General features: G+C 44.5%; 1 protein-coding gene across 1 annotated transcript; it reads right to left on the bottom strand.

Moving 5' to 3' along the window:
- Positions 1-11,312: 11,312 nt before the first annotated feature.
- Positions 11,313-20,142, bottom strand: ATP5PO (ATP synthase peripheral stalk subunit OSCP). The gene is made up of 7 exons (XM_075911309.1): positions 19,927-20,142; positions 19,577-19,627; positions 15,024-15,134; positions 14,002-14,131; positions 13,662-13,774; positions 11,825-11,911; positions 11,313-11,497 (listed from the first exon to the last, which is right to left on the bottom strand). The coding sequence occupies exons 1-7, from the start codon at positions 19,954-19,956 to the stop codon at positions 11,384-11,386; spliced, it is 636 nt and encodes a 211-aa protein (XP_075767424.1). The 5' UTR covers positions 19,957-20,142; the 3' UTR covers positions 11,313-11,383.
- Positions 20,143-26,614: the final 6,472 nt, after the last annotated feature.

Below are 26,614 nucleotides of genomic sequence, written 5' to 3' on the forward strand. Positions count from 1 at the left end.
TAGGCCTGTAATGTAACTCTGGGGACAAACACAGTCATCTCACATTCAGAGCATAGTAGTGAGTTTGCCTAAACCTCTCCTTTCCTGCTTGTATTTTGTTGGATATAGGGTGTCATTAAGGCCAGCGGAGGTTTAGCTCCCTTCCTGGGTTCCAGCAAGATGCTGAGGGTACAGCTATGCTGTGAAAAACAAAACCTGTGGCAGTGAAACTCAGAGCCTGGGTCTACTGACTCAAGCTCACAGAGCTTGTGCTACAGGGCTAAAATAGCAGGGTAAGCATTCGGGTGCAGGCTGGAGTCTAGGTTCTGAGACCCTCCCTGTTGCTGCACTTCAGAGCCTAGGTTTCAGCCCAGACCTAAATGACGTCACTATTATTTTTTAGCCCCATAGCATGAGCCTGAGTCAGATGACCATGGCTCTGAGACTTGCTGCTGCAGGTCTTAGCAGTGTAGATGTAGCCTTAGCATACAGCAAGGTGCTAGACAGCAGATGGCTCACTTCTAGGCCAGGGATAATTCATTATTTTTTGTCAAGATCCATATTGCTTGGTTGAGGTATAATCAAGGCCCAAAGAAATGTTTTTGACACCAAAATAACAATATGGCAGTTCAGAGATTTCAGGGCCCATTCAAAAGCGTCTGGTGGCCCAGATTTGGTCGTCTTATTGACTACCTGTGTTTTAGGCTGTCTCTGCAGCAGGCTCCAAAATAGCCAATTCAAGATGTGGGAATGTTTAGCTTCTGACATCGCGCACATCCTTGCCTATATTTCTCCACCTCAGTGCAGTGTGCTTTCTTCCCCTGTTCGAGCGCTTGGCTATCCCCAGGTGTCTTGTCCCTTAAACACAAACCTTTGGAAAACAGTCTCCACTTGATTTGATCTACAAGGAGGTACTATACAAACTACCATTGATGTATTTATGTATCACTACCTTAGGGTCTACTTTCTAGGCTTCTTATTAGAAGTGTATCTAACAGCCCTGCCATTTACAATGACAGCTCTCTGGCTCTGATTCAACAAAGCATTTAAGCAGATGCTTAATTTAACTAGAGAAGTAATCCCATCTTTAGTCATCCAAGCACTAAGCACAAGCTAAAGTGAACTTTGCTGAACAGAGACAGACTTAATCATGTGCTAGAGTACTTTGCTGATTTGGGGCCTAAATTATACAGTCCATTCAAGTTATCTGACCCCAAGGGTATGTCTACACTACAAAGTTAGTTCGAACTAACTTTCATAGGCGCTACACTAGCGCTCCGTTAGTTCGAACTTAATTAGAACTAGCGGAGCGCTTAGTTCGAACTAGGTAATCCTCATTTTACGAGGATTAAGCCTAGTTCGAACTAGCTAGTTCGAATTAAGGGGTGTGTAGCCCCTTAATTCGAACTAGTGGGAGGCTAGCCCTCCCCAGGTTTCCCTGGTGGCCACTCTGGCCAACACCAGGGAAACTCGTCTGACCCCCTCCCGACCCCGGACCCCTTAAAGGGGCACGGGCTGGCTACGGTGCCCGTGCCAGGTGCAAGCCTGCCAGCACCCAGCCAGCAGACCCTGCACCTGGCACGGCTCGAGCCAGCCACCCGATGCCCCCCAGTCCTCCCCCTCTTCCCGGGACCAGGCTGGCGGCTCCCGGGAGCTTGCCAGGGACCGCAAGAGGCGGGCACCCGCCAGGGCTAGTGTGGACATCGTGGACTTCGTCCACGATCTCCGCACTAGGCACAGGAAAGTGGCCAGCTAGGGCAGGAGAGCTGCCAGCCTGGCCACCCAGGAGCAGGTGTGCATGAAAATCAAGGTGGTCCACTGAGACCCCCGACCCTGAGCCCTGAGCTTACAATGGCCGTCCTGGGTCAGACCAAAGGTCCATCTAGCCCAGTAGCCTGTCTGCCGACAGCGGCCAACCCTAGGGACCCTGGAGGGGATGGACCGAAGACAGTGACCAAGCCATTTGTCTCGTGCCATACCTCTCCAACCTTTTACAAACCTTGGGCAGGGACACCACTCCTACCCCCTGGCTAATACCACTCCATGGACCCAGCCTCCATGACTTGATCTCACTTCCCTTTAAACTCTGTTCTAGTTGTAGCCTTCACAGCCTCCTGCAGCAAGGAGTTCCACAGGTTGACTCTTTGCTTTGTGAAGAAGAACTTTCTGTTACTAGTTTGAAGCCTGCTACCCATTCCTTTCCTTTGGTGTCCTCTAGTCTTTCTTTATGGGAACTAATGAAGAACTTTTCTTGATGCACCCTCTCCACCCAACTCCTGCTTTTAGAGACCTCTATCCTGTCCCCCCTCCGTCTCCTCTTTTCTAAGCTGAAAAGTCCCAGTCTCTTTAGCCTCTCTTCATATGGGACCTGTTCCCAACCCCTGATCATTGTAGTTGCCCTCCCCTCTCCCAGCCTCTCTCTTCCCCTCTCCCACCTCCTTTTCCCAGTCTCCCCCCGTTTTGTTCAATAAAGACAGATTCCATTTTTGAACACAATTGTCCTTTATTTTGTACATCAAGAAAAGGGGCTAGGGAAGGGTAAGTGGAAGGAGGTGAGGGAGTAATGGGGCACGAGCCCCCGATGGGGAGGACTGGGCTGGCTCTGCGGGCTTCTGGGGGTGGAAGCTCTCCTGCAGCTCCCCCAATTGCCCCCTCTCCCCAGATGGCAGCCTGCGGCAAGTGCAGCCGGGCTGATGGCCGAGTGCTGTGATGTGCCCAGTGTGAGCACTCCGGGCACTCCAAGCCAGGACTGCTTTGCAAGCGGGGCACCCCTGAGAACTGTCTGGCCCAGGGTGGGGGTTGGGTCCCTTTAAGCGCAGCCCTGGGCTAGCCTGAGACAGCATCTCCATGCTCTAAGTCCTCCTCTGATGCCCTGCCGGCACTGCTTCCGGCCATCCTTAAGCCCGGTTCAGGGTCCACTTAATGTGGACATGCTAGTTCGAATTAGCAAAACGCTAATTCGAACTAGTTTTTAGTTCGACGCGTTAGTTCGAATTAGCTTAGTTCGAATTAACTAATTCGAACTAAGTTAGTTCGAATTAGCGCTGTAGTGTAGACGTACCCCCAGAGAGAGGGAAGGTTACAAAATATAGGCCATTCATGGAACAGAAAGTCAGGCTTCTGCTGATTTGGAATCAAAGCATTTCATATGGCTGCAGTTTTGAGGTCAGGTTTCTCCCTTTTTAAAAACGGATATTCATTTGGTTTGTAAACACTGAACACTAAAGAATTTTGTTTACAGTGTGACACACAATTTAAATCTTGATCTTCAGCAACACATTTAAAAATAATGAAACGCAGTTATACAAAATGCAGGACAATGTAGCACTTTAAAGACTAACAAGATGGTTTATTAGATGATGAGCTTTCGTGGGCCAGACCCACTTCCTCAGATCAAATAGTGGAAGGAAATAGTCCTTCCACTATTTGATCTGAGGAAGTGGGTCTGGCCCACGAAAGCTCATCATCTAATAAACCACCTTGTTAGTCTTTAAAGTGCTACATTGGCTTGCATTTTGCTTCAGCTACCCCAGACTAACACGGCTACATTTCTATCACAGTTATACAAGTTGATTCAGGACTCAAAAGTACTCTATATTTTCCAACTATAATGAGGGTGTAATGACAGACTGTTTGCTCCAAAATATGGAGTAGAGTTTGTGACCTAATTCAGGCATGTTGGATTAGACAAATTGTTGTACTGATAATATGTCAAATGACTGAAACTCTAGAAAGCTGTTGCTAGATTTGCTTATGTATTTTCTCCACGTAAGTTTTTATGATGGACTGTTTTTTAATGTTCGTTTTTTTACTCATTTTTATCCTGAAAAAGACTTTTTGTTACTGGTGAATAGCATCAGGGGAAAATAATCATTGTGGTAAATACAACTTTTGTAAAGTTAAATACATTTTGAAAATGGGAGGTAACAAATATGGACTTTTCCAGAATCACTAGTCATTCTCATACTGCAGCGTGTACCACTGTGGAATTTTAATCTGTTAATCTACCCAAAACCTTTGAAACACAGAAAAGTTGGTAATCAGGACAAAATTATCTTAGCTTCGAGAGATTTTCTCTCTATAAGTATTCCACATGACATGTGCTTTTTTTCCACAAGTGTTCATGCACACAGCTATTTCAATGTATATATAACTTCATAAACTTGTATATGTTGTGACTATATGTGTATACAGTATACAAACATGGCTATGTTGTCAAATACTGTGTAAAGTGTTAATTGGTCTTGAGAAATTACTGTTCTGTATATTCATGTGACCTAATTTAAATGCATAAAAAGGTGTCAGAAATATGTTAAACTAGCATAGTTGCTTGACTTAGTAATGAAGTTTTGTCGAGACTGCAGCTTAATTCTTTGCACTTTATTTAAGCTATAAAATGTGTATTTTGCATTAAATTCTAGGGTCTCAAAACATCAAGCAAGTAAAAGGACATTATTACTTGAGCAGTAGTCTGATGATACTAACAGACAGCACATACTGAATGTTGTAATAGGCACAGATGAGAATGAAAGTGAAGAAATATAGTCAAAGCCTAAGAAAACAGATTGGACACTAAAGGGTTCTTTTCTCCAGAGATTTGTTGTCAGTGTACCAGAAAATTAAAGGATTTGAGTTGCATCCCTAGCTCCACTAAAGTCTGATCCTTTCGCTTCTTAAATTGTCTAGGAAATTGGTGACACACATCCTTAGCATTACCACCACCTTTTCTTTGTGGGGGTGGGTTGCATTTTGATCACAGGCTTATTGCAAACTTCCCCAAAAATAGCCAATGCAGCTGGGTTTTTTAATCTGCTGTTCATTTGCTTTCACTTCAGTCATTTTACTGCTGGTGAAAGATGCTTAATCAATCCTTATGCCCAGTCTGTTTTTTGCTGCTACTTTGGACTTTTCTAGCAGGTGAGTTGGTACACAGCAAGCTGGGTGTAAAACTACAGTGCACTAGCATGATTCGCACCAACTGGCCAGACAGACTGTGCTAGTGCACAGTACAGTTTCCTAGGGTGTTCTGACTCCTCTTTTAGTCTCTTTCCTTTTTGTAGCATCGCAGGTCTCCTTCAACTAGGGCAGAAGGAAATGATCCCATGGACCCTCCTTCCACAGGATGTTGGGGTATCCTCTCTCCAGGGGAGGGAACTCCAGTCGTTAGGAAAAGGCAGGTGTTAGTAATGGAGGATTCAATCATTAGAAACATAGATAGCTGGGTTTGCGATGACTGGGAGAACCGTATGGTGACTTGCCTGCCTGGTGCCAAGGTTGCAGATCTCTCGAGACATCTAGATAGACTTATGTGTAGTGCTGGGGAGTCGCTGGTGGTCGTGGTACATATAGGTACCAATGACATAGGAAAGGGCAGGAGACAGGTTCTGGAGGCCAAATTTAGGCTTCTAGGAAAGAGATTGAAATCCAGAACCCCTGTGGTAGCGTTCTCTGAAATGCTTCTAGTTCCACATGCAGTACCGGGTAGGCAGGCAGAGCTTCAGAGTCTCAATGCGTGGATGAGACGATGGTGTAGAGGGGAGGGATTTATTAGGAACTGGAGAAACTTTTGGGATAGAAGGAGCCTATACAGGAAGAATGGGCTCCACCTAAATCAAAATGGAACCAGAATGTTGGCACTTAACATTAAAAAGGTTGTAGAGCAGTTTTTAATCCAAGGGCTGGGGGATAGCCAACAGGTGTGGATCGGAGAGAGACTTCTATTAGGGGAGGTTCTATTAATAGAGATGCCCTATGTTCCAGTCAGGAGGAGAGGATGGAAGTATGGGTCGGATTAAATGAGAAACAATCAAATGAAAAAGAGTAACACATCAGGAAATGGCAGACAGATAAATAGTGACAAATTATTAAAGTGTTTATACACAAAGGCTAGTAGTCTGACTAGTAAAATGGGTGAACTAGAGTGCCTAGTTTTAAAGGAGGATATTGATATAATAGGCATCACAGAAACTTGGTGGAATGAGGACAATCAATGGAACACAGTCATATCAGGGTACTAAATCTATTGGAAGGACAGAACAAATCGTGCTGATGGGGAGGTGGCACTATACGTGAAAAAAAATTTAGAATCAAATGAAATAAAAATCTTAAATGAGCCAAAATGTTCCATAGAATCTCTATAGATAGTAATTCCATGCTCCAATAATAAGAATATAGCAGTAGGGATATATTATCGACCACCTGATCAGGACAGTGATTCTGACTATGAAGTGCTAAGGGAGATTAAGAGGCTATCAAATTAAAAAACTCGATAATAGTGGGGGATTTCAACTATCCCCATATTGATGTGCCACCTCAGGATGGGATGCAGAGAAAAAATTTCTTGATACCTTAAATGACTGCTTCTTGGATCAGCTGGTTCCGGAACCCACAAGGGGAGAAGCCATTCTTGATTTAGTCATAAGTAAGTGGAGCACAGGATCTGGTTCAAGAGGTAAATATAACTAGACAGCTTGGAAATAGTGACCATAATATAACAAAATTTAACATCCCGGTGGTGGGAAAAAAAACCTTAGCAGCCTAACACTGTGGCATTTAATTTCAGGAAGGGGAACTACACACAAAAATGAGGAAGTTAGTTAAACAGAAATTAAAAGGTAGTGACAAAAGTAAAATCTCTGCAAACTGCATGGAAACTTTTCAAAGACACCATAGTAGAGGCCCAACTTAAATGTATACCCCAAATTAAAAAACATAGCAAGAGAACCAAAAAAGTGGGAGTCAAATCCTAGTGAGGAAAATAGAAAGGACCATACATTTAGTCAAAGTAAGTGTAAAAATACAATAAGAAAAGCCAAAAAGGAGTTTGAAGAACAGCTAGCCAAAAACTCAAAAAGGAATAGTAAAACGTTTTTTAAGTACATCAGAAGCAGGAAGCCTGCTAAACAACTAATGAGGCCCTTGGACAATTGAGATTCTAAAGGAGCTCTCAAAGATGATAAAGTCATAGCGGAGAAGCTAAATTAATTCTTTGCTTCAGTCTTCATGGCTGAGGATGTTGGGGAAGATTCCCAAATCTGAGCCATTCTTTTTAGGTGACAAATCTAAGGAGTTGTCCCAGATTGAGGTGTCATTAGAGATTTTGGAACAAATTGATAAACTTAACAGTAACTAGTCACCAGGACCAGATGGCATTCATCCAAAAGTTCTGAAAAAACTCAAACGGGAAATTGCGGAACTAAAGTGTGGTTTGTAACCTATCATTTAAATCGGCTTCCGTACCTAATGATTGGGAGATAGCTACCATGACACCAATATTTAAAAAGGGTTCTAGATGTGATCCTGGCAATTATAGACCAGTAAGTCTAACGTCAGTACCGGGCAAATTAGTTGAAACTACAGTGAAGAATAAAATTGTCAGACACATGGGTGAATATAATTTGTTGGGGGAAAGTCAACATGGTTTCTGTAATGGGAAATCATGCCTTACTAATCTACTAGATTTCTTTGAGGGGGTCAACAAATATGTGGACAAGGAGGATCCAGTGAATATAGTATACTTAGATTTCCAGAAAGCCTTTGACAAGGTCCCTCACCAAAGGCTCTTAAATAAAGTAAGTTGTCATGGGATAAGAGACTAGAACTTTAACAGGGTTAAAAAAAGAGAGCTAGATTGATTCATGGAGGTTAGGTCCATCAATGGCTATTAGCCTGGATGGGTAGGAATGGTAGCCCCAGACTCTGTTTTTCTGGAAGTGGGTGACCGGGGAGGGATCACGTGAGGATTACCTGTTGTGATTCCTTCCTCTGGGGCATCTGGTATTGGCCACTGTCGGCAGACAGAATACTGGGCTAGATGGACCTTTGGTCTAACCCAGTATGGATGTTCTTATGATTGCACATGGTCAGTTCAGCTGCGGTCATCCAGGCAGGACTCACTGGGTGCTATGGCTAGTTTTCCACCATAAATACAGATTTGTTTTCAGACTCAAGTGTAGGTGGTGGTGTTTTCACAACAGCTCCGCAGCATTCTCATTTTATGGTGCACAGAGTACTACCAATTAAATTTACTTATGTGCTGAAGCCCACCACAAGGCTTACGCACCACTTATATCTAGTTACAGTGGGGCATAAGCCTGTGCTGACCTTCTCCATATGGATTCATTGTCATCCTTAAATAACTACATGCCATGATAGTATTCTATTATTTTGGCCTGTAACAAATGGAAATACAGTAGAAAATAAACAACAGTACATCTGTAGTGTTAAAAGGTCTTCCCCAACTGGATGTACAGTTCAGAGGTTTACATGCTCTTTTCTAAAATTAATAGATTCTGTAGACTACCCGAGTAGTGGTGGTAGGTTGTTGAAAAAGGTAACCCATTGTGTTTTTCAATGTTAATGCATAAAAGGGGAAATTCCCTTACTTGTTGGTGCGCTTGTTGTTGCCAAATAATGGTATTGCTTAGTTTCCTTTAAAAAAGGAAGTATTGTACGGTATACTTGTGATATGTTTGTCTCAGATCCATATCAACAGGGAAAAAGTTAATTTTCTTTTCTTAGGAAATACATTTGTATGGCTAATTTAGATATGTTCTTCACTATCCATTCCAAGCTGTCATTTTTTCAACAGGTTATATTTCATACCATGAAGGAACAGTAGTGTCTCTCTCAAACATGCTTAAGTATTTTTGAAGCTGCTGTTTCCTTTGCTTCACTTGGTTAAGTTATTCTATTTATGAACTAGGTCCAAGAAAGGAGTTTTTAAAAAAGTATTCCTTTTGTAGAAGTTACATCTGCTTCCTCTGGTGTATTCAATAAAATTAACATTGCAAATAAGAGTCTATTCTTGTTTGACACACTAAACTGTAGTAGCGTAAGTGAAAGTATGCAGAAATAAACCTAATTTTTTTTTTTACAATGAATTGTCATATCAAATTTATGTTAAAGCTTGACTCAAATACTTTTAGAGATTTGTATAATAGTAATACGTAGGGAAATACAATTTTTTTATTCAGGTTTGGCACAAAGAGCATACTTAGTTCAAGGCTTTCTTATCTTTATAAATACAAAGTGTAGCAGCCCCTCTGAAGAACTGAGTTTGTCCTCATTTTATAAATGTGGAAATAGATAGCAGTTGCAAGTTCAAGTCACACAAACAGTGGCAGTGCTCATAGACTTCCCCAGTCTTCATCCTTATCCTCGGTTTACTCCTAAATTACAGGGATGGGATCCAGATAGCACTTGAATTGAGATGGAGGAGTTAGTGTGCTGCTGTAGTCTATGATAGGGTCCCCCCTTTTCCTATAAGAGTGGGGTCTTAGAATAAAGTAAGAAATGGATATCAGTGGCACTCACTGCAGGGGAAAAGGGCCTTCCTCAGCCTGAAGTTGTGTGTTTTCTCCTTTTTTGGGGAGGCTGGTCATCCTTCCACTAGGACAGGGGTGAGGCAAAAGGGCCTCCAGGAGCGGATCCAGATCCAGCCCACAGAGGCCCTGCTGCTCCTCTGCCCCCCCAGCTTTAATTGGCCTGGGGGGTGGGGGAGCATGCCAAGCCTTCTCCCACCCTGCCAGGATGCTTTGCAGTGCTGCACACAGGGGGGGAAGAGTAGAGGAGGCACCTCCCCCACCCAGGCCAATCAGAGTCTGAGGGCAGGGGAGCTGCGTGAAGCTTCCTTTGTCCTGCCCCAGCACTTCAAAGTGCCACATGCTCCTCGCAGGGTGGGAGGAGGTTTCCCAGGCTCCCTGCCCCCAGGCCCTGATTGACCTGGGGGGTGGGGGAGCATGGGAAGCCTCTTCCAAGTCACGGGTACCATGGGAAAGAGGGGGGCAACAGGGGCTCCATCCCATGAGGAAGCATGGTCTGGGGGTGGGATGGCCTAGGGCTACTTCAAAATTTTTTGAAGTGGCCCCCTGGGCAAAAATTATTTCCCGCCCCCTGTACTAGAAGAACTCTTACTACTTAAGAAATGTAGCAGTTTAAGCAGTATGTGTAGTCTGATTTGTTGGGGAAGGTTGTGCAGCTTCCAACAGAGCTCAATCCTCTCCTTCCACCCACTCCAAATATTGCTAAGCCATCTAATTTCCATTTGTCCTTTTATTTAAAGAGGAAAAAAGCAGATGTGGTTGATCATATAACAGGCTGCAGTAAGAGTTAACATCTGCAGATAATAGCATTGCCATTTCCATGTCTTCTCTCAGCAGCATCAGTCAAGGGCACTCAATATTAGATATCTTACAATTGAGGCTACGTCTACACTGCAGTTAATTTTTGGAAAAAGGTATTGCGAACCACAATGTGCATACCTTTTTCAGATTATTTTTTTCAGAAGAGTCTTTTCCATCTACATGTGGCCAAAAGTGGGAAAAACCTCCTCTTTCGGAAGAGTCCTTATTCCTCATAAAATGAGGAATACAGGGCTTCTGAAAGCTCACCTGCTTTTTCAGAAACTGATCTGAAAAAGCAGATATATTCCCTGGACGCGGCAGAGTTTTTCCCAGATACCTCTAATATCCCAGAAAATCTCTGTAGCACAGATATAGCCTGAGGTAAGTACATTTAAAATTTGTTTTCAGAACTAGTCCAGATTACCTAAATAAAAAATAGCTGTGGATTTTTGGAAGGTAAACCTATTTAAAAACAAAAAAAACACAAAACACACCGCCCCCCCCCGAAAGCTGAGAATTAGTATCCAGATAGCTACTTGTAAGGCTTCATTGTAACAAAAAATTATCTACTTTTAATAGGTTGATTTTGAAGATGTAAGGAATATTTTTAAGTGGAAAGTGTCAGTACATGTAGCAAATGAGATCTTTAGGTAATTGTTTAATCAGTAGTTTGGACTATATATAAAGAGTATGGTATGTGGATGACTTGGCTGAAACATGTCTATTTATAATTTTATATACTTGGCTGTTGTGACTGTCATTGGTAACAGGGGCTCTTGTTTCACATTTCATCAGCTCCATGACAATCGTATCCTGTTTTCAACTGATGGCAGTTTAATCATTACACTGTTCCAGTCTGAAAATAGACTGAATTGTACAGCGGTACATTTAATCTTTTGGCATTTATAGAGCCTTTATCCCTGTACTGCCCTATCCGAACACTGTTTCTGGATTAAAAGACAGGAGGAATAACTAATGCAGTGCAATCCTCAACAGTTTGAGCCAACTTTTACAGAAAAAAATCCTATGTTGCCTTCAGAATTACACAACTATATTCAGGTCAAGCCCATTTTCCAAACCAAGAGTTACAAGGTGGCTCAACAGAGCTCTGTAACTGAAGCTCTTTACAGACTAACTCAAGAGATTGCTGTCTGTAAGGCTGCACTTCAGTGTTAATCACTCTATACTAAATAAGCAAACACTACGGTCTATTGAAGGAGAAATATTTTATTGTTTCCATAGATTGACATGTTCACTGTGTAAAACAGTTGGATAAGATGTTAAGCAGTATCTTTCATGATTCTGGTCAGTTTCTGAATCTTGGATTTTGTTGACATGTCAACATATTTATCCCCAATGCTGACAATCATTCCACCTAGGATTGAGGGATCAGTCTAGGAAGAAGGAAAAGTTAAACATATCTAATTAAAATTCCAATGACCAAACGTTCAAGTGTATCTTTTCTATGCAAGAAATAATAAAAGATTTGTCCAACAGGAATCTTATACTTAAAGTTACCGTGATTGATGCAAGTTTAGCAGTTATTAAAATGCCACTGCATTTATAATATAAAGCAGTTTAATGTACATTTACTTTCACTAGACCAAGTGAGACTAAAATACATAAGATATATTTACAATAGATCTTTCAATGAAATCTGTAGCTCAGATATGCCTGAGAGAAACTGCTTCACTTTATAGAATTTATCCACAGGTCCTTACCCTGGTCTCCAGTTTTAAGACTTCTCCTTTAGCCAAGAAGCCACCCAAAGCTGTTTTTAATTCAGTGAGGCTGGCCTGATCCAAGGGCTGGAAAAAAATATAGAAAATAAAGAGCTGTATTTAAATATTAAATGTACTAAATGCCTTAATTTCCTGTTCCCAAATGTAATACCCAAGGTAGAGATGGGTCTAAAGGAAGAAAAAGCACTGTGTAATGCTTTTGGATAATAACAGTTAAGACGGGAGAGCAGAGAAAGTAGAATTTGTTTGGCATATCTTGGACCAATTAAGTTTTAGTTCTACTTAATTACATGAATAGACGTTATGCCACCAGGAATGCATCACAAGCAATAATTTGATAACATCTTACTAAAGCAAATGGCAGAAGTATGTGGCTGCAAACATACTAAAGATAGGAAAGATGATTAAGTGGTTTTATTACTGAACTGGGACTGCACTCTGATTGCCCAAGGTCATACAGGAAGGCTGTGGCCAAGTTGAGAATTGCAATTACCTCAGTTCTCCATTTTGTAAATGGGTAGGATACTTTCCTACCTCTCAGAAAAAAGATGTAGTCAGGAAGTTCTGAAAGGCATTCAACTACTGTGGAGATGGGACCCACACTTGGAATCAGAACAGATTTTGTTGAGAGAGAAGCAGCACTTACAGATTCTAGTTGTTTTGCTGGTATGTTATTGAAAAATAAACAAACTGTGCCATGGGTGTCTTTAAAAGCCATAACACAGCAGGTATGAACACAAGAGAGTGTTATTTTTGCCATAAACTTAAGAGCATAGAGAGAACTTGTGCACCAAAACACATATGCAAGCTTTTTCACGTTTCCTGTAAGGGGCTAACTAAGCTGGTCTTTCATCTCACATCAATGCTTTAGTCTGAAATTGCAGATACAGAGAGCTGTGTGCTTTGTAATCACAAAACAGAAATGCTGAATTATTTAAGCTTGGCAACTCAGTCCTAGGTTTTCAGGCTTACTAGGAAACAAAACCATAGGTACAGTAAAACTCCAGTCATCCGGCATCCAATGGTCCGGCGCCATCTGTAACCTGGAAGTGCTCCGGGCAGCCGGACAATTGGAGCTGCTTTGCCCATGGCTTCCCCGATTCAGCTGCTGCTGAAACTGACCAGCGGCTGACTCCGGGAAGCCCGGGGCAGAGCACCCCAGCTGCTCTGTCCCGGGCTTCCCGGAGTCAGCCACTGGTCAGTTTCAGCAGTGGTTGAATCAGGGAAGCCTGGGGCAGAGCAGCTGGGGTGCTGCCAGGTTGGTCCCGTAGCGCCAAGGAGTACATCCCCCCACTCCACCCCAGAGCCCTCATAGCCCCCCCTTCCAATAGTCCATCGTATCTGACAATCCGGCATCCTCTGGATCCTCAAGGTGCCGGATTATCGGAAGTTTACTGTATTTCTGCCCACTAAACAAGCTAGTGACCTACAGGTAAAAAATACAAGATCCACTGGCTCTCTGACCTGTGACTCATGCTTCCGTTTCAGACGGACCAAGGACAAAAAGAGCAGGTTTGCCTACTACTCTTGAGAAATTCCTCCTGTGGTTTTGCTTAATCATTTGTCCCCCATACTGCCCTGGTTAATTAAATTGTTTTCCAACAATTATGTGTCAACTAAGAAAAAAATGTGCAACAGTTTTGTTTTCTGGTCAATAGTTAGTGTGTAAGTAACTTTCAGGTACAGTGAACATGCAGTGCTGTTCATTTCTCAAGCATAGGCAAGCTCAACCTATTCAGGTTGCCTAGAAAGGAAAAAAAAATGCAGTCACTACTAATGAAGTCAATCCTGCAGTTTTTATATGTTTCTAGCTTACGTTAGCAGTGGTGATCGAGCAGAGCACTTCTCCACGGTACGCACTCATGATCTTTCCAAAAGCAGAAATTACATCTGGAGTCCGTTGCAAGCGACCATTTTCAGCCAGCACTTCTGGAAAAAGACATTTCAATGTTGAAAACAAGTTACACATGAAAAATATATTCAATACAAATTAATTTAAAAACACAATAGAACTAACCACAGAAAATACCAAAATGCTTCAATAGTTTCGTTTTACATACATGCTTAAGAAATGAAGACAATGCAAGTAGATTGGGTCATGAAAAATAGCATTTGCTAGTATAATGCTCAGACTTTAGTTATCAATGACTACTTACTCATAAAGTTGATTGTGATCTGAGATAATTTCTCTTTTACTAAAATATCATTTACAGATTTTTGTTTAATTACACTCTTTATATGAGGATTCAGGACAACACTAGACAATTTGGGATCCTTCAGAAGTGTCTAAAGAAAAAAATACAGATAACATGATAACCAACAGAAAATTTTGTGTACACATTTTCACACACATCCTTGGAAGATGCACAGGCTTAGATTAAATGCACAGGCTTAGATTAAATGAACTTTGAAACAGTTTAAAATCAGAGTAAAAACATACAGTACTAATATTAAGCTTCTTATACATCTAGTTCTCAGTAAGTTAGGAAAGATATACAAGGAGAAAATCCCCCATGCCCAAAGAAAAGAATATGATACAAAAATCTCAGGGCAGGTCTACATTACAGAATTACTGCAATATAATTACATTGCTCAGAGGTGTGAATAATCCTCACCCCCAGAGAAACATTATACTGACTTAAGCACCTGTGTAGTCACATTATGTTGACAAGAAAGTTATGTTGGTGGTAGAATCTACCATCTCTTCGAGGTAGATTAAGTATGCTGATTGGAAAGCAATCTTCCATCAGCACAGTGTCTTCATTAAAACACTACAATGGTACAGCCGCAGCCTTTTTAGTGTAGGCCTGCCCCCGTCAACAGCAAATATGAAAACAAGTGCAGACAACAGGACTGATCTGCAGAATGCATTGAAATGTACTCTAGATTCCTTATATGGACATTGCTGGAACAAGTTTAAAAGGTATCAAGTTTGCATTAAAATAATCTACTTTCAAACAAGGCTGCTTAATAAAAATGTAAGATAAGGGTCAGTATTGAGAACTAGCACAAGAGAGCAAGAGCGGTGATGTTTTTAAATTTGCTATGTTTAATATTTGCTACAGACTGAGAAATTCCTTCTCCATAACTGAACAGGGGGAAAATACAAGAACAAACATTTCCACAACATTTAATTTATAGCTTAAAATTGAGAATTAACTGAACAAAGCCTACTTACCGATACTCGACTAAGCTCTTTCTCTACCTGGTCCAATTTCTTCTGCTTAGAAGCAGCAGAGTAGAGAGCAGTAGCATAGCGACCTTCCATTCCATAAACCTGGATTGGAGGCTTTAAAAACAAAACAAAAGCACACATACACAGAAGTCAAATTAGTAACTCAATGTCTGAGAAAGCTACTCTCTCAAAGCAGGCTTACCAGGAGATGAACAACTTTTGAGGTGGGGAGGGAAGGGGAGCAGAGAAGAGGAAGAAACTCCTACACTTAGGCTTTGTCTAGACTGGCAAGATTTTGCGCAAAAGCGTTGGCTTTTGCGCAAAGTCTTGCTGCCTGTATAGACTGGCCACAAGTATTTGCGCAAGAGCACTGACTTTGTACTGTACAAAATCAGTGGTTCTTGTGCAAATACTTAGACGCTCCCGCTCAGGGATAAGCCCTCTTGCGCAAAAGTATCCGTGCCAGTGTAGACAGGCAAGTTAACTTCTTGTGCAAGAAAGCCCGATGGCTAAAATGGCCATCGGAGCTTTCTTGTGCAAGAGAGCGTCTACACTGGCACGGATGCTTTTGCGCAAAATATGTCTTTTGCACAAAAGCATCCGTGCCAGTGTAGATGCTCTCTTGCACAAATACTTTTAACAGAAAAACTTTTCTGTTAAAAGTATTTGCGCAAAATCATGCCAGTCTAGATGCAGCCTTAAACGTTTTGCCCTACCACAAGTGAAAAACTAAGATTTTTGTTTTTTACATTCATGGGATAGACGATATGAATGGTTTAACTCCCTGTGATAGTTGGATGAAATTAAACAAAAAGCCACAAAGGACTATGCTCGCTCTCTGGGTTTAGGCCCTAGATCCACTGACTCCTGGAACCATACTCCAGAGCCTTCAACATACAGGCAGTCCCCGAGTTACGCGGATCCAACTTACGTCGGATCCGCAGTAACGAACGGGGATTTTTCTCGCCCCGGAGGACTGGAGCAGCGGGACGCCTGGTCCCGCCGCCCACCTCCTCCGGGGCGAGAAAAGCTGCTCCCCGTCTCCCTGGTCTGCTGGGGGAGCCAGCAGACCAGGGAGACGCTGAGCAAAGCCGCGGAGGACCCGGGCCGGACTGCGGCGCTGATCTGGAAGCGCCGCGGTCCGGCCCAGGTCCTCCGCCGCTTTGCTCCGCGTCTCCCTGGTCTGCTGGGGGGGAGGGGACGCAGCTAGTGCTACTGGACCAACCCGGTAGCACCCCAGCTGCTCTGCCCCAGGAGTCCTGATTCAGCTGCTGCTGATCAGTTTCAACAGCGGCTGAATCAGAACACCTGGGGCAGAGCAGCTGGGGTGCTGCCGGGTTGGTCCAGTAGCGCTGAGGAGCGGCCACGCTACTGGACCAACCCAGCAGCACCCGAGCTGCTCTGCCCCAGGCGTCCCCAAGTTAGCCGCTGCTGAAACTGACCACAGGAAGCCCGAGGCAGAGTTGCTCTGCCCCGGGCTTCCTGGAATCAGCTGCTGATCAGTTTCAGCAGCAGCTGACTTGGGGATGCCTGGGGTTCTTGAGTTGAGTCTGTATGTAAGTCAGAACTAGTGTCCAGATTCAGCTGCTGTTGAAACTGATCAGTTTCAGCAGCGGCTGAATCTGGATGCCAGTTCCGACTTACATACAGATTCAACTTAAGAACAAACCTACAGTCCCTATCTTGTACGTAACCCGGGGACTGCCTGTACTTATATTTCTCCCTGAGCTGCCACGTGGAGGGCTCTACTTGCATTGGAGCCCTCCAGTCGAGAACTCCCCACCAGGAGGGAGCAATACTACCCCAATCTTTAGACTACAGTTAAGATGTTAAATTGTGGTCACTGAGTTAAACTTAGAGTTGATACAATTTGTATCGACTATATGATTAGTTGATTGGACCACTCTGCAGAGCCACAATGGGGGTAACTCCAGGAGGTAACTCGGGGCTGCGGGACCAACCCAGCAGCATCCCCCAGCTGTCCCCGATTCAGCTGCTGCTGAAACTGACGAGCGGCTGACTCTCCAGGAAGTGTGAGGCAGAGTTGCTCTGCCTCGGGCTTCCCAATCAGCCCCTGATCAGTTTCAGCAGCAGCTGACTTGGGTACACCTGGGACAGAGCAGCTGGAGTGCTGCTGGGTTGGTCTCGCAGTGCCAAGGGTTGGTGCTACCAGACTAATCCAGCAGTGCCCTAGCTGCTCTGTCCTAGGTGTACCCAAGTCAGCCGCTGCTGAAACTGATCAGGGGCTGATTCCAGGAAGCCTGGGGCACAGCAACTCTGCCTCAGGCTTCCCGGAGTCAGCCACTGGTCAGTTTCAGCAGCGGCAGAATCACGACACCTGGGGCAGAGCAGCTGGGGGGCTGCCGGGTTGGTCTCGCCGTGCCAAGGATCGGCACTACCGGACCAACCCGGCAGCACTCCAGCTGCTCTGCTGCAGGTGTCCCGATTCAGCCGCTGCTGAAACTGACCAGCAGCAGCTGAATCAGGGACGCCTGGGACAGAGCCGGACTATCGTAAGGGGGGGGCTATGAGGGGCCTGGGGTGGCATCCCCCCACCCCAGACTCCTCATAGCCCCCCCCTTACGATAGTCCGGCAAATCTGATAATCCGGCACCTCCTGGGTCCTAAAGGTGCCATATTATCAGAAGTTTACTGTAGTAAGAGCCCCTGGGGTCTTACATTTAAAATGTAGAGGCACAGCAACCATGCCAGCTGGGACTACTTGGTCCCAGCTTGTGTGGAATCTAGTAGCTCCTGCCCACAACTAGTCCTGGCTGCTTTGAACAGAGGCTGCTCCAACAGACAGGGGCCCCCATATTCCTCCCCCCCCCCCCGCTGCCTCTGATTGGGGGGGGGGGGGGAGAGAAGATGTGAGAACACCCCGGAGACACTGTTGGGAGGATTCAACTTTTAAGTTGGTTCCCCCTAGCACTGGCTTGTATTCCGGGGGGGGGGGGAGGGGGGCGCACCGCAGGGAGCACCGGGCAAGTGGGGGGCTCAAGCAGTTCCCACTCACCCCATGATCCCACTGTGGCACTTCAGCCTTTGAAATGTAGCAAGAGCCCAACAGTGTTGAAACGCTGCAGTGGAAATAGCAGCCATGAGCGGGGACTGCTTAAATCCCACTAGCACTGTTTCCCCCGCTGTGCCTCTGCTTCCCCTGCCCCCCAGAGACAGCGCTAGGGGCAACTGGATTTTAAGCCGGCTTCCCCCAGCACCAGCTCCTGCTCCTGCTCCACCTCTACTTGCTGCCTCTGGTGGAGGTGAGGGGGGGGAGAAGGTAGTGACTAATCGAGTCTCAGTCACTAGTGGAGAGGAATCCTGTGGCACCTTATAGACTAACTGAAGTGTTGGAGCATAAGCTTTCGTGGGCAAAGACCCACTTTGTCAGATGCAGACGAAGTGGGTCTTTGCCCACGAAAGCTTATGCTCCTACACTTCAGTTAGTCTATAAGGTGCCACAGGACTCCTCGCCGCTTTTGCAGATCAGACTAACACAGCTACTCCTCTGATACTCAGTCACTAGTGTAAAACAGAAAGCCCATATCAATACAGCAAAGGCAGTTCTCAGAGCCCTCAAACTTAGAAAGTCTCAGCACCACGCAAACAGGTGGCTCAGGCTGCTCTTTGTCCCTATCTTATATTACCTTCCTAGCAGCCCCTCTTCCATCCTTGATGCTGGGTCCTTTATTAATGTTATGCTGGTCACCCAAAGTTACTAATCACTTGAAAATCTTGACCCCAGTAAATACACTATTTAACTCAGTTTTCTGAACAGTTCTTTGGTAGAATCATCAAGCTTAACTTCACACAGTTAAAACAGTTTCAATTAGTTAGAATGCCAGAAGGATTGCAGCAGAGTGGTCACTCAAATCACTTTAAACAGGAAGCCCTGGTAAAAGGAATTCCGTTTTTGATAGAAAGCATTTCTGCTGCTGCTGCTACACTGGAAGGTACAGACACACAGAAAATCCCTCCTAGTACTCAACAGACAGTATGGGGTTAGGAGGCATGTACTGAAAAAAGGGTTCTACCCCGTCATTCACCTACTCTGTCAAGGGGTGATACCAGAAAGGAACAACACGGAAGAGTCAAAAGCTGGCAGCAATATGATACTTCATTTTTTCACATCTCAGAATTACAAGAGAAACTCAACCAAAAATAACCAGCTTAACCATAAGCTGCGTTAACATAACTTATAGGCAGCTCAGTTAAGCAGCGTTGCTATTCCATTTTGATCTGAGCAAGTGGGTCTGGCCCACGAAAGCTCATCATCTAATAAACCATCTTGTTAGTCTTTAAAGTGCTACATAGTCCTGCATTTTACTTGCTATTCCAGGGCACTCCAGGGGTTTAAGTCTGTTCCACGCCAGGCGTCCCCATTGAAGCCGGTGCCGCCTTTCAGGTGCGGGCGGCACAGACGCTCTTGGCAGTCCCCCTAGGCGCGCACAGCGGCACTTGCCTGTCCCCAGCCAGCGGCGCTGCCGCACTCGCGCCCCGGGGCAGCGAAGCTCGGGGCGGGGGAAGGGGCCGGGCGGGGGAGCGAGCGGACGCACCTTGACGAGCGGCGCGGCGGGCCGGGCGAGGGCGGTGCTGAAGAAGCGCAGCTGGAGGAGGGCGAGACGGAAAACTCGAGTTAGGCGACTCCGGAGGGAAAGGCCCGAGGCCCGGCGCGTGCGACCCCGGGTTCCCGCCCGCGCTTGGGCCACGCGCCACCCCCCGGGGCCGCCTGGCGAGCCCGAGCGAACCCGCCTCCCCCACGTCCCGCCGAAGCCAGGAGCCCGAGCCTGGCTCGCGGGTGGGGGGGCGACAACGGCCGCCGAGGAACCGTTGGACTGGGGGGGGGGGGGGGGCAGGCCCTGTTCCTCCCCGCGAGCCCGGATGCGGGGGCGGCGCTGCCGGTCACCTTCCCCGGGAGCCCCGCGGCCGCCGCCATCGTCTCCTGCTACTGTAGGTCAAAGCGGGGCCCTGGCTCGGTAGCGGCCAGGACGCATGCGCACACTCCGCTGCGGGGCACGCTGGGAGAGCGAGTCTTGCAGCCCCGCTCACTCCTGGGAATTGTAGTTCATCAGCGGGCGGCGCGGAGAACGTGACGTGAGCCGCCAGGCGGAAAGAGCCCACGCTGCGGGGCTATGAGCCGGGTACGGAAGCCCCGAGACGTCCCCACACTACCTACGTCAGGCGTAGAAAGAATGTGGTGCCGTTTGGGTTCGACTGAGCATGCGCGGTAACAATCCCAAAACCGCTGCTCTTGCCCCGCCCTTACTTAGGGTCGGGTTCTGCCGCCTGCGCTGTACAGCAGAGGGCGGGGCGGGGCGGAGGAGCGAAGTGGTGGGAGGGGGAGGAGTTACGCCCGGGGCAGGCGCTACGGGGCGGGGCGCAGGGCCCCGCTGGCTAACCATTGGCCCTGCTGTGCCCATGCGCGTCAGTTCTGCAGGGAGGCAAATCGCTGCCCCGCTGCCGCCCCTGCTAACAATCGCTTGGCTGCGCAGCGGGGCGCCTTTGCCTCGCGCTGCCTGCCACCCGCGCCGCGTGCTGCTCTCAGCGCGGCCACCCGGCTTCTGCTGCCTCCGCGCCGCTCCTTGCGCTGCACCCCTTCCCCAGCGCCCCCGCCTCTTCCAGCCCCTGCCCCGCCCCTGCAAGCTGCAGAACAGCTGGCGGCCGGATCAGAAACTGCTACCGGTAGCACAGACTTACAAGAGAGCAGCTCTCTGCAAAGCACCCGCAGCTACTCGTAAGCGCCAGTTCTTCTTTTCCCCCTTGGATCCTCCAGGTGCAACTGCAGAGTGGATGCCTATGTGCATAGTAAATATTCATTGAAAGTACTTACAAGTAAATAGTTGCTAGTGGCTTTAGCAATGACAGCCGTGTTTCTAGAATAGCTTTACTATATATTTTATTGTGATTTTTATTTTGGAATTTTTGCTTTTCACTTCTTGTTTTGATAGCACAAGTTTATTCGGATGGATCATTGTAGCTGCCAGTCGGATAGATTGCCTAGCCTGGTGTCAAAACTTTGTTTTCATTTGATCCATTAAAGAGAATTGCCTTTTGCAACTGCTATTTTGCCTCACTCCAGCCCTCAATGCTTTTTTGCATCTCATTTCTTGTGTGTAAAACTTCATTCTCAAATAGTCAGTAAGGGACAGTATACTATCATATTAAATCATTCTCAAAGGCAAAAACCTATTTTAATTTTTGCTGAACAAAAGGTTGACTTTATCTGGTTAAACTAATTCTCCTAGCCCAATATCTTGTCTTCCAATGTGCTTCCAAAGAAGGACTACAATAGGCAGTCAAGTGATTCAACCCCTCTCATCCACTTTCAGCATCTGTCAGTCAAAGGTTTAGGGGCACCTAGAGAGGAATTGCATCCCTGCTCATCTTGGCTAATAGCCACTAATGGACCTATCCTGAGGAACTTATCTAATTATTTTTGAACCCAGTTATAGTTTTGGCCTTCACAACATAAGCACAGAGCTACAACCTTGACATAGCTTGACAACCACAAGAATTACAAAATCATGAGATATATACCTTCATGTAATTAAATTTTTAACAAAATAAATTATATTGTGTTCTATTATGCCTCTTTGTTCCAAAACCTTTAGGGCCAGCTCCACAAAAGCAGGAACTTGAACACCTGAATGACTCTTGAAACCCATTGCATACTTTTCCTGTTGCTACTTCCAAACATTGCGTATAACAAAGGCCATATCTATGCAGCAAACTTATGTTAACAAAAGTTACATCAGCATAGAATTGCCACAATTAATATGTCACGGTGGCATGTGCCATTATTAACTTTTTGTGTCAGTGGTGAGTGTACTCACCAGAACCACTTATATTGATTCAGAACATGGAGCAGCATAGATAGCTCACTGTGCAACTTGCCACCATCCAGCACTGTATTTTTGGGAAGTTTTGGCAACCTGTACTGGGACCAAAATGGGTTGCACTGGGGTGACTAGGATCAAGAGATCAGCTTCCCATAATGCAGTGTTCACCATGCCCTAATTTCATACATTGTCCATATGTAACATTATACATCATTTTTGCACCATTTTCCCTAAATTCCACAAACCTGCATGGCCGTCCTCACTGTCTGTCACCTCTGGTAGAAGCATAGAACCTGCATAACTCTGCACTATTGGCATGAGCATTGCAAGCTGTGTAATCCTGCAGTATTTACTGAGTCTGGAGAATAGACATTGAGGGAGATGATTCCATGCAGGAGAGATTGCTGTGGGACATAGCAACGATCAATTCACACTTGGTGGTGGCATTCACAGAGCAGCTGCAGATGGTGGAGTAATGGTTCTGGGCCTGAGAAACAAATTCCAGCTGGTGAGATTGGGTTGTAATACAGGTTTGGGATGATCAGCAGTGTCTGCAGAACCTTTGAATGCGCAAGGCTACATTCCTGAACTTGCCAAAATGACAGCTGCACTGATAAGGAAGAAGTGAATATAGATTGCACTCTGGAAACTTGCAACACTAGGTTACTATGGTCAGTTAGAAGTTTCTCAACTAAAAACAAGGTAGAATGGATTTTTTTTGTTATAAATAGTTAATACTAATAGTTGTGTGAGAAAAGGGGGCTGGCTCTCCTACTGGTTTCCTGTCTTTCTGCCTCTGCACCCTGCCTGAGAGCACCATCTGCTGGCCACCGCCTGCCTGCAATCATCTGCCAGCTACAAACAGGAGGCCTCTGCTGCACATTGACCAGCAGGGGGAGCAGAAACACAGGATAATTGCCCCCCTCCCGCTTTTTTTAAAGTCAGGACACCAGCAAAACAGCTTAAATAAGGTACTGTCCTGTTAAAAACGGGACAAATGGTCACCAAATCTTCCCCTAAGAGCTGGAGGGAAATGCTTTCTGTTTCCATGTGGAGCAGGGCCATGTGGCACCTGAGGCAGGGAGCTCAAATGATGCCCCCATGCCCCCTCGCTTGGGCCAAAACTTTGAAAGGTCTCAGTTGTGCCTTCTTCCTGTTCTATTCCTCTCATGGGACTGCTCTGCTACCTACATATGCACCAGCAGCAGACACAATTTTCTATCCTAGTGGTGCCCCCTATCCTCCAGTCTGGCACCTGAGGTGTCTGCTTCAGTTCGCCTCATGGTAAGGCCAGCCCTGATGTGGAGCAAGGGCGAGTAGGGAGCCTGCCTTAGCCCCAGGCTCTCTCTGCGTTGCCAGTTGAACTTTTAACCTCCTGTTTGGCAGTGCCAGCCAGAGCTGCCAGTCTCTTTTTGACTGGGTTTTGTAGTTGAAAACCAGATGCCTGCTAACCAATTTTTTTTGGAAATTCATATTTTTGTGCTGTTATATTTCATGTCTTGAGCTATTAAGACTTTAATTGGCTAAAATCTTAAAGGTGATCTAACTTTATGCACATAGCACAAATTTACATCCATCACTCTTATGATTGGCCTTGGAATGCTGCATTTTTGAGTTTGGCTTACCCTGCTTGTGTCTGCAATTTACACATCATACTTACAAAATAAAGTCTTATTATATGGCTAGATACTACATGTTTGCTATTTTGTAAATGTTAACTGTGTGAAATGTTTTCTTCTGTGAACAATACTCGGGGAAATCTTTTCAGGTGAAAATTGCAGAGGTTTTGACGTATAAGAGAAGTAACACATCTTAAAGGAACAATTAAAATGGGTAGGTTTAACTTATGTCTATTTTCTGCCAACTTTTCTTTAAAAGGCAAGCAATATTTTTTTCATATAATAAAGAAACAGAATACAATGGAATTTTCAGCATATAGGTGACGATCCTGATCCCTGCCTTCCCAACGCTGGGATTATTTGAAGTGTTAACCTTACTTTCAATGGGGCTATGATTAGGATCACTGTCTTTCTTCAAACTTCTTAGAAAATCTCGTTAGCTACATATGGAAGCAATGTAACAAATGTATTTGTCAGTTACATGGAAATGAACATAAATTATAAATATTAACAAAAAAATCCTTTAACTTTGTATTTCTTAAGTATGTTATCCAGTGTAACCACAAACGGTAACAACCCATATACGTTCACTGAGTAATGAGTTCTAGTATTAAATAAATTTCAACATGTAATTTTAACCACATAGTGAAATTCCTTTATATTCAAGCCTTGATAATCCATACTATATCCAGATATCTCTTATATTATATGTCTTTGAAAATATCTGATTTTTTTAAAGTGCAAAGCTTAATCTCTGATTAGCAGAGGAGACATTCTGCCATTCTGCAGAAGGAATAAAGGTTGCAGTTGTACACACCATGAAACAACCCTTATGACTTCTTGAACAGTATCATGATAGTCTACAGAGCAGACATCAAAGAGTAGTTAACATGAGAATTCTGCTGATCTCACACTATTATTGGCCAGGGATGATAAAAGACATCACAAATTGGGTATGTAAATTAGGGAAGCAAAATCCTCAAATATTAAACTTAAATGTAAATACAAATTTGAAACTTAAAGTGCTAAGTATAATGTCTTTGCATTCAGTGTAAAGATTTAACTGGGTTCTCTTGCAATATTTTAATATCTGAATGTTAATGTCCTCATATTATTCTGTCCTAACTAGGTTGAGCAATATCTGCTTTGCCACAAAGGGGTCAAATCTGGATACCATCTTGAAAAGCATAAAAATGAATTTTGCATTCTATCTATATATCTGAAATTTTTTTTTTTACATCCTTTCTGTTGTCAATGCCTTAGGAATGTTCTTAGTGCAGACTGCATATAAATGACATATAGTCTTATTCACTTCCTTAAAAAGCAGTAATAAATCTCTGAGTCAGTTGTTTATCATAATCCATCTTTATTGCTACACAATGAGGCCTTGAATTTGTAACAATGAGTTTAATGAATGTTTGTGGCACAGAGTGCCAGAATGATCTCTACTGCTACTTGCTCTGGCATAGCATATTTTTGCAGGTTTATTCTTGTATAATTTTTCCAATCCCTATTCCCGTATTTTTTTTTCTGTGTTTTCATTTTTTTTTTAAATAGAAACTAGATTCTGATTGGTTGAGGAAACACATTAGTGTTTACTCTGCTCATGGACTTATTGAGAACCTTTAAGATCCAAAGTATGATGGTAAATGATACTTTTGCATATAGGTCAGTCCTCTTGGGAATAGATGTAATAGAACCATTACCAGCAATGAAGAAGGGATACCGCTAAGTACTGACAGTCACAGACTATTTTACAAGATGACTGGCAGCATTTCTACTTTGAAATAAGTCTGATATGAAGTGGCAAAGAGAATGTACAAAACTAATATTTAATTTGGATAACCATAGCAAATAGGGTGTCAGACCATGGTTCTGAATTCAATAAAGAGGTAAAAACCTATTTCTTCAACCACGATCAGGTAACAAATAGTTGTTGGTTGTAGCCAGACAGGAACCCCCCTTGTAACATCCATTTTTGCTTGCCTGGAGCATCCAGGGCACACAGAGCAGAAGGCCCAGGCTGTGTGACCGTGAATGGCTGTAAACAGAGATACGCCAATTGCTGACCAAGAGGCTGCCAAGGAGTGCCCTTGACTCAAACCCATATTGATACGAACACACATCCATCCGCGGGGGGAGGAATCTCTCGCCCAGTAAAAAAATGTCTAGTGCTCACAATTTAGTTATCTCTCTTGCAAGTGTAAATTAACTTGAAACTTGCTTGTAAGAACTGGCGCCACAAAACGGACCAGTACAATTCGGCATCTTAGATAAGAAAGAGAATATGGGCCCCCAGGGGTATAAAGATGGGTCCAGCAGCGCATTTTCTCTGAGTGTCAATCTACCATCTATCTGCTGGTCGGGTTAGGTGTTTGATCTCCCGAGGTTCCAAGGGGACGCCCACCTCGTATTCGTCTTTCCTAGGAATTGAGAGACCGGCCCTGGCCTGACACGCTGGAGTCGAGAGGCACAGAAAGGGGTAAAAATTGTACCTGGATGTGGTCCTTTGCTTAAGTATATATATATACATAGACTTAGAGCTCTTTAAAGATTAAGCTGTCACTTGGTACCATTATTTCTATTTTCTATCTTTATTTTCTTTGTAACCATTTTAAAAATCTGTATTTGTTAGCATTTAAGAAATAGAGCAATAGCCATTGTAACCATATGCTTTTATAAGTCTTTTAATAAACCTGTAACTGTTTAAGTTTTAACCTGACTCCTTCAGTTGCTGTAACAGAACCAAGCACAATTTAAAAGAACTTCAGCCGGTCATAAAGGGACAGACATAGGGAGAGCTTGGGCGTTTGGATCTGTGTCACTCCCAGGTGACAAGATCCGTTGGGGCACCTTTCCAGCCTTTCCCAGGCTGCCCGCTGCGAAGGAACTTTGTGTTCTAGCAGTTAAAATCTAAGGTGTAATAAGCTCTTCCTATATAACGGGGCGTCTGTTGGCCTGCTGGCCACCCTCTGCGACGGGACCCTGGTCCTAGCAGTAAAGACACGGACGTTAAACCTTTTCTCGGAAGCATACACACACACACTGCCCTGACCGTCGGCTGACATTGGTAAACATGGGCTTCATCACCCTTGAGAGGTTTTTTTTAAAATATAAACTACTGCTAACATTTTTC

The sequence above is a fragment of the Pelodiscus sinensis genome, chromosome 1 (assembly GCF_049634645.1).
Source record: "Pelodiscus sinensis isolate JC-2024 chromosome 1, ASM4963464v1, whole genome shotgun sequence".
Lineage (NCBI taxonomy): Eukaryota > Metazoa > Chordata > Testudines > Trionychidae > Pelodiscus > Pelodiscus sinensis.

What these genes read in the sequence shown, in the direction of transcription:
- ATP5PO (XM_075911309.1), bottom strand. Translation starts at nt 19,956, where the DNA reads ATGGCGGCGGCCGCGGGGCTCCCGGGGAAG. An exon ending in CCGCGGGGCTCCCGGGGAAG is followed by an intron (nt 19,628 to 19,926) that starts GTGACCGGCAGC and finishes GCCCTCCTCCAG; the next exon opens with CTGCGCTTCTTCAGCACCGC. An exon ending in TCTTAAAACTGGAGACCAGG is followed by an intron (nt 11,498 to 11,824) that starts GTAAGGACCTGT and finishes CCTTCTTCCTAG; the next exon opens with ACTGATCCCTCAATCCTAGG.